The sequence below is a fragment of the Python bivittatus genome, unplaced genomic scaffold, assembly GCF_059951505.1.
Source record: "Python bivittatus isolate LINGU-HERP-01145 unplaced genomic scaffold, Pbiv_v1 ctg000020_np1212, whole genome shotgun sequence".
NCBI lineage: Eukaryota > Metazoa > Chordata > Lepidosauria > Squamata > Pythonidae > Python > Python bivittatus.
This window is the reverse complement of record NW_028277030.1, coordinates 92,179,497-92,197,238: the sequence shown is the minus strand read 5'-3', so window position 1 is coordinate 92,197,238 and position 17,742 is coordinate 92,179,497. Positions and strand designations below refer to the sequence as shown.

At 38.6% G+C, this 17,742-nt stretch overlaps 1 protein-coding gene across 3 annotated transcripts in view; it reads left to right on the top strand.

The window, feature by feature from the left end:
* Positions 1–17,742, top strand: part of PLD5 (phospholipase D family member 5) — a 120,205-nt gene that overhangs the window by 87,302 nt on the left and 15,161 nt on the right. For all 3 annotated transcript variants that reach the window (XM_088143998.1, XM_088144005.1, XM_088144013.1), the window contains one exon: positions 10,420–10,547. In XM_088143998.1, coding sequence (XP_088000124.1) covers positions 10,420–10,547 — 128 coding nt within the window. The remainder of the gene's footprint in view (positions 1–10,419; positions 10,548–17,742) is intronic.

The window sequence follows — 17,742 nt, the reverse complement described above, 5'->3', positions numbered from 1 at the left end:
CAACGATCAGAAAGAGATTAACTAATTAAGGCAGGAAGTGGTAATTCCTCTTCAAAACTGAAGCAGTTCCAGATACTGAAGGACGCTATTGTGAAATGAGTGCCAAAAAGCCTTCCTAGTTATAGGCACATGAAAAATAAAATACTACTGCTATTTCTACTACTATTATTCAAACCAGAAGATAGCAATAATTTACTATTGACTAATATTGGTGATAGTGTTCAAACTGGCAGTTGCTGCATATTCCATACTATTTTGAGTGAGACTTATTTGGAATAACTTAAACTGGGCTTTAGACCTGATTTGATCAGTGAAGTATTGTGTACCACTCTTGACAGGTAATCTTTGCTGGGTCAAGGTGGAATGCTATAAATCTGCTTATATTTCTGGACCTTTCAATATGTCTATCAGTTCCATAAGAGGATACTGGAAGTCTCTCGGCTCCTTTGTAATTTACACAATGAGGTTCTATCTTGTCACATGAACGGCTACATGAAATTATTGAATGAGGCCATCCATGGATTTTCAGTGATGTGTTATACATAGGAGATCTGTATATAACAAATCTTTCTGTGCAGAATTTTACACTGGGAGAGCTTCATGAAGACAAGATTCCTGTGCTAATAGGGTCCCAGATTATATAGAAACTTTAGCATATATTATTCATCAAGTGAAGGCCTCCTTCCTATACTAACACCTGGGAAGAGGACAAATGGCATGTGTGCAGCTTCCATATTTACTTTATAGAAGTATAAAGCCTTAAGAAGGCTTATTTCTCAGCTTAGTGTTGAATTGGATGTTAAATTGGATGTTTTGCTAGTTAATCAAAATTCAGTGGAGACAATATGGAAATGATGCTGCCCAGTGGACATGGCACACTTCAGTTGATGGATCTAATATTTCACTTGTGGCCCAAATAGCCTCAGTGGCATAAAATGCTTTTTATCAGCTTTGCTTAGCAAACAAATCACTAGCATTTCATGACAGAAAGTGATATACAAGAGGCCTGTGCAATACAGCCTTGACTGACTTTGATGGTGTACTTCATGCTGACAACTGTCACAGTGTAGTTCAAAGAGGCAAGGCAATTTGCCTCTGAAAGCAGCTTCAAGAAGATGCTTTGCTCAAGCCTTTGTCCAAGCAAACTATTTCCTAATATATAATCAATCTACTGTAGATGAATGTAAAGTACTATCATGGTTCTCCCTTTGAAAACCACTCAGAAGTAATGTGAGTTGAGAATATGGTTGATAGACAGTTAACTAGAATCAGATATTAAAACAGATCTCCTTATTTCTTCAACAGCTGCACTGGCTCCCTATTTTTTTCCCTTCAGTTTAAGCTGATCTTTAGACCTTCTTGGATATCTAAAAGGTTATTTTCCTTTGTATCTGCCTACATATTTACAAAGGTAATTGTTTCCATTGTTGAATGCCAACTGAGATATGGTGGATAGTAACCAGAAGCATCTGCAGACTCTGTTTTCATCAGAGTGGTGAAAGCAACATAGCACTATCATACTGTGAGTTTTGCTCGTTTTGGCCATGTGATATCATAATGCCCATAGAAAAGGCGGAGGCTTGCATTGTGATGCTACTTTTGTCAGGGTGATCCACCTTGCCCTCTCTGCCCACCCACAGTTGCCACTGAAAACAACTGAGAGGACTTACCATTATGTACTGTTCTTAGATTTGTGGTTGCTCTTTCTTTTCTCTTTCTTTCAGTTTGAAGAACGCCTTTTTGCTGTTGTTCAGAGGACAATCAATCTACTTCAGCTTATTCAGAGCTTTAGCCTTTCTGATACCAACTTTATAATTCCCAGCTATGTCTGAGAACTTTTCTTTAGTGACCTTATCCTCTCTCTATCTCCTGTTTGTGTCTATTATTATTATTATTATTATTATTATTATTATCATCATCATCATCATCATCATCATCATCATCATCATCATCATCATTATTTTCAGAGCTTCACTAGGTTTTTTGTACAGCTGCATTGACTTCTTCCACTAACTACCACTTTCCCCTCTTTAGGAGTATATATAGTTATGCTTTTAGCTTCTACTTTATAGGAACTCCCATGACCTTGAATACCTTTCAGATTAGTTTTTCCTGCCACAAAATTATATATATTATTTGCTAATGACCAAGATACATGTACAATTATGCTCAGGTTTAGTTTCCCTTGAAATCCAAATTCCAAAAATACATGATCGCTTTTTCCCAGTATTCCTGTTCCTTACATTTCATCAGCGAATTATTCTTTATTTTCTATCCAGTGTATGCTGTTTATTATACATGTATTACTTCATGTGCAAGTCCTAGGCTTAAACAGCATTCAGTGAATGCTGTTTAGGCCTAGGACTTGCACATGAAGTAATACATGTGTAATAAAATTGTTAACAAAGTATAATATACAGTACATTACTATATGTTAATACATAGACAGCCAGTGTGATGTAGCGGTTAAGGTGCTGGACTAGGAGCAGGAGGACCCCGTTCTTCCTTAGGCACAGAAGCCTGCTACTTGGCCTTGGGCTGGTGACTCCTCAGCCCTAAATCAGCATCAGACTCTACAACAAGCCAGCTGAAAAACAACCTTGTCACGTCATGCATTGCTAAGCTTTGCTGTCAAAACCAGGCAAGTGCAATGCAAAACAAGCAGACTTTGCAACTAAGTGGTACAAATGCTGAGAAAAACAGCAAGAACTGTATGTTAGTATACATGTTAATGGCATTCACGTAGAAGAATATATGAATAGTACAAAAGAGAAAACACTGTTTGGAGTTGTATTTGTGTGTTGGATTAAGTAATTACATCTATTTGACTTGGCCACTGGACTATAAACAGAATCAATGAGAAAGGGAAAAAATACCAAACATGTACTTTATAATAATATATATATTATTATAGAGAGAGGCACCTGAAACATATGCATTATATTTCAAAATAAGAAGAATAGTGATTGTGTTAAACAGTGCACATACTGAAGCCAAATCGTGTCATCAGAAAATGTGATGTTCTGTGGTGTGTGTGTGTGGGTGGGTGTGTGGAAAAGAAAGAAAAGGGCAGAGGGAGAAAGAATTATTCACAGCTATTACTAAATAAGCGATGAGGAGAGACAGACAAGGAAACATACTTGGACTTTCTTTAAACAGAATATAACTCTTACTAGAAATTAAACTATTTTAAATATTGTAGTCTTGGATAACATAAAAATAATTAATTTTCAGTTTAAAAGTTGGATGTGCGATAAAATAGCCTTAGGTTGTTAATATGAGCATTCCTCTATTTTTATAATTACCATCATTTGAGTGCAAAGACTTTGCATTAATGGAATCTCTGGAACATCTCCAGACCTTTGACAAAAATGCTAAAAGGGAAGCTTAAAATGTCTGGAGATATGATCTTTTGCCTCTGAGCCACTGGAATACATCCAACATGAAATGACTGTTCTCTTTGCAGTTAATCTCTTTTTTAAATAATTTTCTCCTAAAGACGGTTTTTAAAAAGGCAATATTCTTTTTCTCTGAGAACTGTTACTTATAGTAAGATACCTCACTTTCTTTTCAGAAAGTTTCTTTGAAATTAGTGATATGCAACTACCAGTTAAAACTTTGGGATCGAATGATACAAAGCATACAAACTTTTCTGTGCTGAATTATTTGTCTCTGGGGACTTTTTCCCTCTAAAATAATACATTAAAAAGAAAGCAATACTTTTACATCTCACAAAGATTTCATTCTGATCTAATTCTTAAGTATTATTCTTATCACAGTTAAGGCCGGGTGTTGGCTGTCCATGATCTCCAATCCCATTTTTTCAGTCCCCAGTGGGGCCAAAATAAAGCAATTATCTGCTAAACTTTGCAAGCCTTAATCCTCTTTAATGCTCCCCCAAGCTCCCCAAAGGAGTGCAAAATCCGACTGCCTGTTCTCTGTGTTTTGGAGCCCAGAATTTCTTTTCAACCCAAGGTATGACTCCCAACCTAATATAGTTGTCACTCCAGTTGAGACTGGTTACCCCCAATACAATAACAGATACCTAGGGAAAAGTAATCTCTCACGCCTGTTTGAAAAAAGTATTTTACATAACCTCATATATATATTTTCAAACAACCTCCCCTAAATTCCAGCCAGCATGGCCAACAGCATCAGATTGGGAATGACTGCTCTACAGTGCGGTGAGTGTCAAAATCTGAATAAGACAAGATGCTTTGTGGAGAAAGTTGTTTTCCTAAGCAAATTAGACTTTTGTACTCAGAGGGAACTGTCTGACTTCTGGCTGTTCCTAATAGCAAATAAGCCCAGTATTTTTTAACCAACAGTCTCTGAGGTGGTCAAAGCAACTATGATTTTCATAATGTTGGCCCAAACCTAAAATTTGGACTTGGCAGAATTTGGTTCTGCTGGAAAAAATGCTGCTCCTGCTGGCATTTACCAATCTGACTTTTACTTATCACTGTTTATTGACGTGAAGAAGAAGAAGAAGAAGAAAGAAGAAGAAGAAGAAGAAGAAGAAGAAGAAGAAGAAGAAGAAGAAGAAGAAGAAGAAGAAGAAGAAGAAGAAGAAGAAGAAGAAGAAGAAGAAGAAGAAGAAGAAACAACAACAACAACAACAACAACAAGGTGGAAGGAAGGCAAGCTACTGAGGCTTTTCTAGCCCGTGTTTCTAAAGAGGGGCAAAGAGAAGATTCTTCTTCTCTCCAGCTGTCGAGCTGAGTGTATCTGCATCAGTGTTTGTGTGTAGCTGTAACTAAATATAACCTTATGTTCCTTCTTCTGTGCATGGAGCTCTCTTGTCACACAAATTTTGGGAATGGAAGCATTTTGCCAGAAGGTGCTAGAAGCCATGGTATTCTGTGGAATTTGGGAGGGTCTGGCAGTCACTAAAGCAAGCTCCATTATTTAGCTTAATCACTCCTTTATTTTAAAATAATTGACAAAGGATCCTGCACACACACACAAAAATATTTTTAAAAAATGCTTAGAGGATATTACTTTAAAAAGTATTTTATTTCCAAGATCTGCTTAAGTGATTAAGGTAAGTACCTTTCTGAACCAAAGCTTGGAAAAAAGCAATTGTAATAATATTCTTTTGATTTAATAAATAACATACTTTTCATTGTTTCAAATGGCAGTTCTGACAAGATGACAAGTTTTTTCCTGTATTTGATTCACAAGTCTCATTTTTTGAGTAGGACTCATTTTCTGAGTATGGTTGTAGTAAAGTATGTACTGTACCTAGTTAGCATTTACATATTATTTGGATGCATTTCATAGTTTGTGCTTAAGAGGAGATTTTTATTGCCCTTATTTATTTATTTTTTTTGCTTACTAAATTTCTCTAAATGTTCAAAGAGGAACACCAGAAGATCTATCAACACAATCAAAAGGTACAATTATCAATTAGTTGTACACACGGAACAGTTTCATCATATGTTCTACGTCAGTTTTCTGGAAACCACATTTACAACATACCTCATCAGCATCAACATATATTTTTTAATCTTTAGGATTAAAACTATCCCAAATATGTGTTTGTATGCTGTATGTACCTTGTTGGCAGGAATCAGACAATGATACGTTGGCTTGCTTGATGGTCTCTAGAGATCCTAGCTTGAACAGATTAGCATAAGCATGCTCGAGATAAACCTGGGCTTTGGTTCCCTTTGTGGCATACTGGTCCAACCTGACCACACTATCTTTACTTTTAGCAGGAAATGTTGCATGAGGCATGGATAGTAACTAGTCTAGGACTTCTGTATCCTACTAAGAAAGGTTATGATTGGCTGGGAAGGGGAGGTCAATATTTGTGGGCCTGTCTGGGGACAATCTTGGCATAGAAGATTCCAACATGGAATGTAAGAGGGATAAATGGCACCGTCACGATCAACAATGAAATGAAAAAAGAAAGACAGATACTTTGGATGTCTGAGGGGGAGAATATCGTCAGGGTGTTCTATGAGTACTTTTTGGGATAATGCAAGCCTGAAATAACATATAGAATTCTTTCTGCTGAATGTGCTTTTATTAGAGTCACTGCTGTGAGATGACAGGCTATAAATAAATAAATACATAGACAAATGCATTTTAATACAGTGTTGAGGCTCTGATCCCTCAGCTGTATCTCTCTAGCCTTCTCCCTGCACTTCTGGCAGTTTTGCTAAACTAGCATCTTGTTATCTCCCCGGCCAGTTGCTTTACTCTTGAATGCTTTCACAAGAAATAAACAGCTATTCCTTAGCAGAGAAAGCTGACAGGATGTGATTTTCTGGGGGTTTTTTTTCCCTTGAACACCATTAAAGCTTTTCCTATCCCAAGCTCTGAGATAACTTATATAAGGACTCCTTGCCACTTCAGTCCAGTAACTCGTGTTTTTCTCTAGTTTTCTCACCTCCCCCAGTCCTGTCACTTGTAGGTGGCCTCTATTTCTCATCACTGGGTTGGACCAGGGCATCGGACTATGTGGGAAATTAAGTTCCTCCTCCCCCTGCACACAAACCCTTTCAGATTAATGTCACCATTGGGTTTGTGTTCCAGGATCTAGACTAGTGGGAAAGGAATAGGAGTTACCTTCTCCCCTTGCCACCACGCTGCATTACCACTAATCACTAGATAGCTGGATGGCTGGGCTGCAGCAGTCCTCTACAGCTGAACTTGTTAGCATTTTCTTTTGGAAGCAGCATATCTGCAGATCAATCAACTGGCAATCCTGTTTGGAATTGCAAAGTTACAGTTCTTTCATCAACTCCACTCACTGCTGGCCAAAATAACCAGTCAGTGTCCCTCAACATCTTGTAGCTGCTCTGCTGGCTTCTTTCTCTGGCACAGCCATTACCACAAGGCTCAGCTGTGGAATCAGCTAAAGTCTCAATGCTCAGCCACAGTTCGTCTCGCTGGAGCTTTTAATTGTTTCTCTCCCTGGGACTGGGTTACCCTAAACGAGGCCACCAGACAACAATCCATGGATGCAATAAAAATAACTACATTTTGCTGCTCTAATTGTAAATCTATAATCCTTAATAAAGGCTGTTAGCAGTGTTTGATCAAATTCACCCTTCTTCCAGCAGTACTCTAGATGTCTCTTCTACCTGTTCATCTTTTAGAATTCCTCTGAAAATCAGGGGCCTTGTGAAATCTACATGTCCAGAGAGGCCACATAGGCGTAATTCAATCCAAGGCCATCACCACCCTCTCATTCCAAGAAGTGACTAAGGCCCCAGTCAAACTCTGCATTAGATTCTCAGGAATTTCCCAAAGTGCTCTCTGAAACCCAAATAAGTTCATCAGGTAGCTGGAGTGGACCAAATGAATGGGTTCCAAACATTTTCAACCATCTAAACTCTGGTGCCTATTATAGACTATCATCTTGTCTTGGTGCTGTTATGAAAAAAAAATACATAGAATAAATAGGAATCCAGTTGCAAAATGAGCCTATGAAGGAAGACTGAATGGATCAAGAGGAAGAGGGAGGCTGAGAAAGTTGTGGTTGAATGAGATCCTAAAAGAGCAGAAATAAGTTAAAAGAACAAAACACAGCATATGGATGTGGTGGAAGCTAAGTACTGTAGTTTCTAAAGAGAGAAAGTTATGGAAAGGTAGGGTGAATGGTTTTGGTGCAGACTGGATTTAGCTATATTTCTTTTTCTTACTTCATGCCTTACTTCATGTTTTTAGTTTTTATGTATAGGGCTTGGTTTATAGCTTGACTTTTAATTGATTAATTAATTTGAATTAATGTGGTATTTATTTTTAATTGTTTGTAGGTTTTGTTTTAATTGTGAGCCGCCCAGGGTCACCCATTGGGGGAGATGGGTGGCATACAAATTTAATAAATAAATAAATTTCTGTGGCTTTCTTTTTTGAACTCATTTTCTGCATCCTGCATAAAGTTGCTACCCACAATGACCCTGAGTGGTATATAGGTATGGAACTATTAGGAAATCCTGGTCTGTAGAAAATAATAATTAGTAAGTTCTAATTTATGTTATGTAAGACTTTAAAATCATCATTCTTTTTTACAGAATTAAAAAAAAACAGGATTAAGAGTAGGATAGTTAATTATGCAAGATATGCCCATCTGATTATTGTAGTCACTTTTGAATTTAAATTGGCATTTCTCTGTTTATTTCAAAAGAACTGTTACAAATATTAGGTAATACAGGTAGTCCTTGTTTAGCAACTGTCTTGTTTAGTGACTGTTTGCAGTTACAACAGTGATGAAAAAGTAATCAGTTCTCACATTTACAACCTTTGCAGGTCTGTAAAGCAAAGGAAAGCTGAAGTAAAATCATAAGCACAGTCATGGTTTCACTTAGCAACCACTTTGTTTAACAAACAAATTTCCAGTCCCAACTGTGGTTGCTAAATGAGGACTACCTGTACCTGGTATTACTCAAAGACATGTCGCTCATGTCATGGGAGTTCCCTTTCTTCGTATCAGAGGTACATAACTTTTGTTGGTGTGAGCGCTGCCAGCCTTTGTTGGAGGCCACACTGCAGAATGGGCAAGGCCTTATCAAAAGCCTTTAAAAAGTAAATGGGAGTGAATGTTTAATTAAATGTTAATACTATTCCTTTTAATTAGATCAATTACATAACTGTTGCATTTTAACATACACACATACACACATTATAGTAATTCCCTTCCCATTACAACAGAATTTGTTCATAAGTTTAAAATAAGTCCAAAACCCGCACACTAATTATTTCATTTACATAAGTCCATTGAACTAATCTTGAATTTGAAGCACTCGCATGAATGCAGGAGCAGAATGCCTCCCGCCAGCATTGCCTAAATTATGTCAGTTCCTGCAGACCCATTTTGAGGGTGAATGTCTGTAGGAGAAAAACTGAGTGCATACATCTGTTACCTATTATCAGGTTCCTTGCTCACGTGGAAACTGATCTGGCTTCTCTCCTGAAGATATCCACAGTCAGTGCACGAGTGTCTGCAGAAGGCGGCACTGTCAGTGTGATTCTGCAGGGAACAGGGCTCACGCAGGGTGCTGACATAGTAAGCCCTCCAGACTTAAGCACAGCAGGCTGGAGATTTAGACTTCCAAATATGCCCAGATGCATGGTCTCAGTACAGTGAAGGCAGTTGGATAAGACCAAAAAAGAGGTGACTTTTTTTGAACCCTTCTTGTGGGTTCATGACGGAAATGGGAGTGACGTGAATGCTGCACCTGGCTCCAGCTGGCCTGCAAATGGCCATCAAGCTGCAGTTTCTCCATCTTGACCTGATAGGCCTGCCTCCATCCTTTAAGAGGGGCTTTAGGGACAGTTTTGTTCAGCTGGCAGATGACATTCCATCATTTCATAACTTAAATAATACTCTCTTATTTTAGTATGTATCAAAAGTTCCGATACGGTTGGCCCTATTTTGTGCAACTGTTTATTTCGATCTGCATTGTCAAGACTTGGCATTTTAAAAATACTTGAATATTAGCAATATTTATTTTTATCATTGAAAAGCTAGAAATGTTTTCCTTTTTAGGTACTGTATGACCAAAAAAAAAATAAAAAATTGTGTCCATTTGGGAGAGGACATGAAGAATTTTCACTATGTCAGGCTTCTTAAAAATAATCTATCTTGGGCTGCATTCTAAAACCTTTGATATAGACACTTCTTTTTCATTCTTCCCCTGTTTGGAATGTATTATAACTTTTTCCATTAACCACCTTTTGTCGGTGTCTTCCAAGACTACTTATTGTACAGCAGTGTTGTCCAAACTTGGCCACTTTAAGATGAGTGGACTTCAACTCCCAGAATTCCCCAGCCAGCCATGCTGGCTGGGGAATTCTGGGAGTTGAAGTCCACTCATCTTAAAGTGGCCAAATTTGGACAACACTGCTGTACAGTGTAGTATAGCGGTAATATGATCAAGTGGACTTTTGGATCAGTGGCCCCTAGCTTTATAGATCAGGGTACTGGGCAGTTATTCCATCTTTTCCTTCCTGGGCAGGTTTTCTGTGGTAAGAAGAAAACACAGGAATATAAAAAGGTTACAAGCTGAAGGATGCTACCTTTTGTAAAATACCAAAAAATGTAGCAAGACAATTGTATGAGAAAAGCTTCATTTGGAAGAACTCAAAGGGCTCTATTTATCCTAGCATAAACTCTTTTCATGTGTCAGTCAATGCTTAATTATTAACTCAAGGTGATCTTCATACCCAAAATGAATACAATGAATTTAGAAACATTTTCTAGACACATTTTAATCTGCAAATGTCTGTAGCTGCAATTCTGTAACTTCTATCAGTCTATTTTTAAAACATCTCTGAGGCTGCAACTTCAAGCTCAGTTACTTTGAACTATATCACACTGGGCTCTATGTGACTTTAGGATTCATATATTTAAGAGGGGATGATTTAATTGTACAATTCTAATTGTTACATTTTTATTTTGTTTAGGTGCAGAGGTGATATATATAAATTTAACCGCTTATAATGATGGTCATTTGCAGTCATCATTCTGGATTGTGGATAAACAACATGTGTACATCGGAAGTGCCAGTTTAGATTGGAGTTCACTGGGACAGGTATTGATTCTTTAAATTGCAAAATAAGTTCTTAAAAATCATAACAAACTTTTTATGGAAGAAACAGCCATTGGCTTTTGTATGTGGAGATCGTTTATGTTATTGTTAATTATCTCATTTCGTGACTGAATTCAGTAAATTGTGCTTTTCTCAACAGAATCTTCAAAGATTAGATGAAATATTTTTTCTCAACTGAGTCCTAAATTTATAGACCTTATACTATTACATTATTAGCAGTGTACCAGGACTTAAACATATCCCCAAGAATCTCTTTCTACACCAGGCTTTGGGAAAAAATGTTTAATGTGCCCCATTGGACTTGCTTCTGAGATACGTTAGGTTTCTCTGTTACCTACCCCCTCAAAGACACCATTACATTTGAGATAATGATTTGCAGATTAATTTATTTTCTTTTTCTTTTTTAAAGTATAACTTAACTTGCAAAGTTTCTAGATCAGATATTACCAAACTATGGGCATGATGAAGTAAGATCACTTTTATATGATTTATTTTTTAAAAATGGCACTTCGAAAACTAGAAAAGTTATTGTGACATGCTCTTTCTTGGACTAGAGCCTACTTCATCAGTCAGATCTTTTAAACATCATCCAAATTCTAAGTTTTTGTCCTCTCTCCACTCCTATCAATTATTTAGCTGGGGGAAAATGTAATGACTGTATTTCAGTAGGATGGACATACAGATCATGGATATTAGGATTGTTATCCATATGTTAGTTTTTCACTAACTTCTGCATTCTTCCAAATCCAAGGATTTCTTTTAGATGCAGAAATTCCAGTCCAAACCTGGAATTTATAAGGAATTTCACTTAACTTTCAATATTGTTCAGTCGTTAAGTCGTGTCCGACTCTTCGTGACCCCATGAACCATATTGTGCCAGGCCTTCCTGTCCTTCACTGCTTCCCTGAGTTTGCTCAGTTTCATGCTCATTGCTTCAGTGATGCTATCTAACCATCTCATCCTCTGCCGTCCGTTTCTCCTTTTGCCTTCCATCTTTCCCAGCATCAGGGTCTTTTCCAAAGACTCCTCTCTTCACATTAGGTGACCGAAGTATCTGAGCTTGAGCTTCATTATCAGTCCTTCCAATGAGCAATCAGGGTTGATTTCCTTTAAGATTGACTGGTTTGACCTCCTAGCAGTCCAGGGGACTCTCAAGAGTCTTCTCCAGCACCACAGTTCAAAGGCATCAATTCTTCGGCGCTCAGCCTTCTTTATGGTCCAGCTCTCACAGCCATACATTACTACTGGAAAAACCATAGCTTTGACTATGCGGATCTTTGTCGGCAAGGTGACGTCTCTGCTTTTTAATATGCTATCTAGGTTTGCCATAGCTTTCCTCCCAAGGAGCAAGCGTCTTTTAATTTCATGGCTGCAGTCTCCGTCTGCGGTGATCTTGGAGCCCAAATAAATGAAGTCTGTTACTGCTTCCATTTCTACCCCTTCTATTTGCCAGAAATTGATGGGTCCAGATGCCATGTTCTTAGTTTTTTTAATGTTGAGTTTCAAGCCAGCTTTCGCACTCTCCTCTTTCACCCTCATCAAGAGGCTCTTTAGTTCTTCTTCACTTTCTGCCATTAGGGTGGTATCGTCTGCATATCTGAGGTTATTGATGATTCTCCCTGCAATCTTAATTCCGGCTTGTGATTCTTCCAGCCTGGCATTTCTCATGATGTACTCTGCATATAGGTTAAATAAGCAGGGTGACAGTATACAGCCTTGTCGTACTCCTTTCCTTATTTTGAACCAATCGGTTGTTCCGTGACTGGTTCTAACTGTTGCTTCTTGGCCCACATACAGATTTCTCAGGAGACAGGTAAGATGGTCTGGTACCCCCATCTCTTTAAGAATTTGCCGCAGTTTGTTGTGATCCACACAATCGAAGGCTTTTGCATAGTCAATGAAGCAGAAGTAGATGTTTTTCTGGAACTCTCGTGCTTTCTCCATGATGCAGCGAATGTTGGCAATTTGATCTCTAGTTCCTCTGCCTCTTCGAAACCCAGCTTGTACATCCGGTAGTTCTCGGTTCACATACTGCTGAAGCCTAGCTTGTAGGATTTTGAGCATAACCTTGCTAGCATGTGAAATGAGTGCAATTGTGCGATAGTTTGAGCATTCTTTGGCATTGCCCTTCTTTGGAATTGGAACGTAAACTGACCTTTTCCAATCCCGTGGCCACTGTTGCGTTTTCCAAACTTGCTGGCATATTGAGTGCAGCACTTTAACAGCATCATCTTTTAGTATTTTAAATAACTCAGCTGGAATACTGTCATCTCCACTAGCTTTGTTGTTAGCAATGCTTCCTAAGGCCCACTTGACTTCATTCTCTAGGATGTCTGGCTCAAGGTCTGTGACCACACCAGCATGGACATCAGGGACATTAAGATCTTTCTTGTATAGTTCTTCTGTGTATTCTTGCCACCTCTTCTTAATCTCTTCTGCTTCTGTTAGGTCCCTGCCTTTTTTGTCCTTTATCATGCCCATCTTTGCACTAAACGTTCCTTTGATATCTCCAGTTTTCTTGAAGAGATCTCTAGAATTCCCCATTCTATTGTTTTCCTCAATTTCTTTGCATTGTTCATTTAAGAAGGCCTTCTTATCTCTCCTTGCTATTCTCTGGAAATCTGCATTCAGTTGCTTATATCTTTCCCTTTCACTCTTGCTTTTCACATTCCTTCTTTCCACAGCTATTTGTAATGCCTCATCAGACAGCCATTTTGCTTTCTTGCATTTCTTTTTCCTTGGGATGGTTTTAGTTGCTGCCTCCTGTACAATGTTACAGACCTCCGTCCATAGTTCTTCAGGCACTCTGTCTACCAAATCCAATCCTCTAAATCTATTCATCACCTTCACTGTGTACTCACAAGGAATATGATCTAAGTCATACCTGAGTGGTCTAGTGGTTTTCCCTACATTCTTCAATTTAAGCCTAAATTTTGCAGTAAGAAGCTCATGATCTGAGCCACAGTCAGCTCCTGGTCTTGTTTTTGCTGTCTGTATAGTGCTTCTCCATCTTTGACTGCAAAGTATGTAATCAATCTGGTTTCGGTATTGACGATCTGGTGATGTCCATGTGTAGAGTCGTCTCTTGTGTTGTTGGAAAAGAGTGTTTGCTATGACTAGCTTGTTCTCTTGACAGAATTCTATTAGCCTTTGCCCTGCTTCATTTTGTGCTCCAAGGCCAAACTTGCCTGTTATTCCGATTACTCCTTGACTTCCTACTTTAGCATTCCAATCCCCTATGATGAAAAGGACATCTTTTTTTGGTGCTAGTTCTAGAAGGTGTTGTAGGTCTTCATAGAAGCGGTCAACCTCAGCTTCTTCGGCATCAGTGGTTGGGGCATAGACTTGGATTACTGTGATGTTGAATGGTTTGCCTTGGATACGCACTGAGATCATTCTGTTGTTTTTGAGGTTGTACCCCATTACTGCCTTTCCCACTCTCTTATTGACTATGAGTGCAACTCCATTTCTTCTAAGGGTTTCTTGGCCACAGTAGTAGATATAATGGTCACCCGAATTAAATTCACCCATTCCCGTCCATTTCAATTCGCTGATTCCCAAGATGTCGACGTTCAATCTTGTCATCTCATGTTTGACCACATCCAGCTTGCCTTGGTTCATAGATCTTACATTCCAGGTACCTATACAATATTGTTCTTTACAGCATCGGACCTTCTTTTTGCTTCCAGATACATCCACAGCTGAACGTCCTTTCGGCTTTGGCCCAGCCGCTTCACTCTTTCTGGAGCTACTTGGAAATGCCCTCCACTCTTCCCCAGTAGCATACTGAACGCCTTCCGACCTGAGGGGGTCATCTTCCGGTGTCATATCTTTTAGCCTTTTAACATTGTCCATGGGGTTTTCTTGGCAAGGATACTGGAGTGGGTTGCCATTTCCTTCTCCAGTGGACCACATTTTGTCAGAACTCTCTGTCATGACCTGTCCGTCTTGGGTGGCCCTGCATGGTATAGCTCATGGCTTCACTGAGTTACGCAAGCCCCTTCGCCACGACAAGGCAGTGATCCATGAAGGGGAACTTTCAATATGCTGAATTTAATTTACCAAATGATACAAAAGTAGTTCCTTATATCATCTATTCATATATCTCTGCACAGATTCTCACACATAATACTAAACCACAATATTACTTCTTTTTTTTTTTACTGAGTGAGATATGCATATTCATCCCAAGAAAGTAATCATGGTTCTTCATCCTGGTCTCTGTTCATCACACATATGGGTCCCAAGTCAGTGCTGATGCTTTATAGGGATATTCTATAGCTGAGGAGGTACAGGAAATATATATTTTGGCACATATTAGCAAATGAGTCTCCATCTTTCTCCTTGCCAGCTACATTGAGGCTTCCAGAGATGCCCTTGCACAAATTTCAGTGTGAAACAGTTCAAGTGTGGTTTTGAGTTTGAATCAGTTGTTTTGAGTTCAAAATGGGTTGTTCCAATTATTCCAACTATTCCAGAGTTCAGACATTGCACACTTCTGGAATAGTCAGAACAATCCATTTTGAACTTAAAAATGATCTTGAATTCAAAGTGGAAGATGTCAGGCTCAAGACATTTCAAATTCAAAATGTTTTGCACATTCCTACTTTGGATTTATCATTGTTGTATTTCTGGAAAGATACTTGTGCACCAGATGCCAAAAGTCAGCCCGATGAGGTATGTCAACTCTCAACCTATGAAGAGGCTTTTTAAGAGAGTAAAGGAAAGAATGGACAATATGATTCTATGTGGTCAAGGCTTGCTTAAAAAAACAAGTTGCAATCATTTTCATAAAAGTGTAATTATTATTGTATTTTATTTAGTTTTTGTTTTGTTTGCTTATTCCATCTTTGTTTTATTTGTATTCATACATGCTTTTCACTTCTGCAGTTACACTTAAGTAATAAACAGATTTTCCCTAACAACTGATCTTTGTACTACCAGTTATACAGACAAAAGTATTAAGTCTGTTATGTCACTATTCACTTTCTCCGTCTCTTCCAGCACTCTCTTGGTGTCAGTCAATGGCCAAAAGCTGCACCATTTTTAAAAACAACGAAAACTACCCTGCCAGCAGTGGCCACTGGGAATACCATTTCTATTCCAATCTCTGTTTTGCCTGTGGATCTAGTTCTACCTATAGTACTTGATAGTACTCTACAAGTACTATTAGCTTTAGTAGATTCAGTTCTGATTACCCAAGTCCCAGTCTGTACAAATAACCCTCCCATATATAACATCTATAGCAGTTAGATCCTCAGACCCAGAGGCTTATAAATTGAATGCAAAGCATCTTTCCTATAATAGCCCTTCAATTTCTTCTTCATACTGATGGTAGGAAATTGCTTTAAAGAACCCTTCTGCAGTTAATAATCTGTATGCAGAGTAATTGCTTCACAAGGCAATGCAGTAGGTTTATAGGTTGAGCAAGCATTGCCAACAATTGAAGTTGTCATTTGCTAGGTGATCCATCCTAATGCTTGTGTTCTTATGGGTCTATATAACATTTGGCAGATACTAGCTTGTATATTACCATAACATGCAACAGATTGGTTGACATTTTTCCCCAACTTCCACTTCCTAAATAATTGATTGTTGAAGCAACTCAGGAAAAACTTGGGTTGCAAGCCCAGATGGCACCAGGAGATAGAGAGAGAAAGTCAGTGCAATGGAATCCTGATCCTATTCCACTGCTGCTTTTCTTTTTTGCGCCACAAGTCATCAGGCAAGTCTGAGCTAGTATCAGTTGCTTCTGTGGGCAAAAATATCATCTTTGTCCCACACCTTCTAGATGACATGGGGAATGTATTAGCCTTGTGCAAGTTAGGCAAGATTCCCTTCAGCACATCACTGTGAAAGGCAAGATGACCTATCCCTTGCCTGCAGGAAAGCCTCAGAGGCAACCAGTTCTAACTGTTGAGGTGGTGGCAATCTAGCTGGCTGCAATGCAGAAGATCACTGAAGGGTCAGAGAAGTGACCAAAATGTAGTGGCTGCTCCAGATGGGTATGTAAAAATGTCTCATCATGCTGTGCAGCTTCACATATCTGCTTTGATGGAATGATTTGATTAAATCACCTTCAGATGAAATCACTGCATCTATCAGGCTCCCTCAAAGACAAAGGCAAATAGGACTAGGGATTGTATCTTTATTGTATCTCAGAAAATGGAGCCACAACAGATGGTTGACAGATATTGAACAAATAGAAATTTAGTTTAGAAAGTATACCTGATCAGATTTTGAGCTCTCAGAAAAGGAGGCTTGGATTTCCTCTTATCTCTAGCCTTACTAGTAACAGATACTTGTTTACAATTCCTGCATTCCTGATCTGCCTTTCAGATAAGTTTATCAAACTAGGCAGGAAACCACTAATTGAGCTCTGACACCTTCATAGCTAATTAGCTGTGTTTACCCATGGTTTTTAGAGCCAGCTGACTGTGACTCTAGTTCTTTCTTGGAAGTTGTTATCTTCCAGCAACATACCTGGTTGTGAACCTCGTGATTAACCCAAGAGTTGCACAACTGCCCTGAGAATCTGACATTTGATAGCAAGGATCTTTCAGTACTAAAGGTGGTTATTCTATGGATAGAATACAAAAGATGCTCTTCAAATGGGCATGAATTTCAGTGCTCAGTCACTTCTCATTATCAGTCATAGTTGGGAATTGGCCCTCCAACTGTCTCCTGTCCATGTCCATTTTCATAGAGAAGGCAAAGTCATGTATGCTAAAAGCATAAATGTAGAGACTCTCCTAAATAGCACCTTTTACTTTCCAGAGCAGCAGATTGGACCCTTCATTAGATTCTATTCCTGAGACCTGGGCTATTACCAGAGATGTGTGGATACTTGCAATTTGTGTTTGGCTAAGTGGTCGAGTTTAGAATTCTACCACACTTCAACTTTTCTATGTTCTCCAGAAAATGGGAGAAGAAAGTCAGAATTCATGGCAAGGGAGGAACAGAGTACAGAACATACTCCTTTATTTTAAGGTAATAGTGGAGCAGATGCTACACATCAGCTTATCATGGACAAGTGCCCCATTCCCCCTCGTAATAAAATGATCCAGGACACAGATTTTATCCAGTCCGTGCAATTTTTTTAAAAAAATTTTTTTTTTTCATCATTTCTTCTCTGAGCTGAGGTAATCCTACTTATTATTCATACTGTGCATTACAT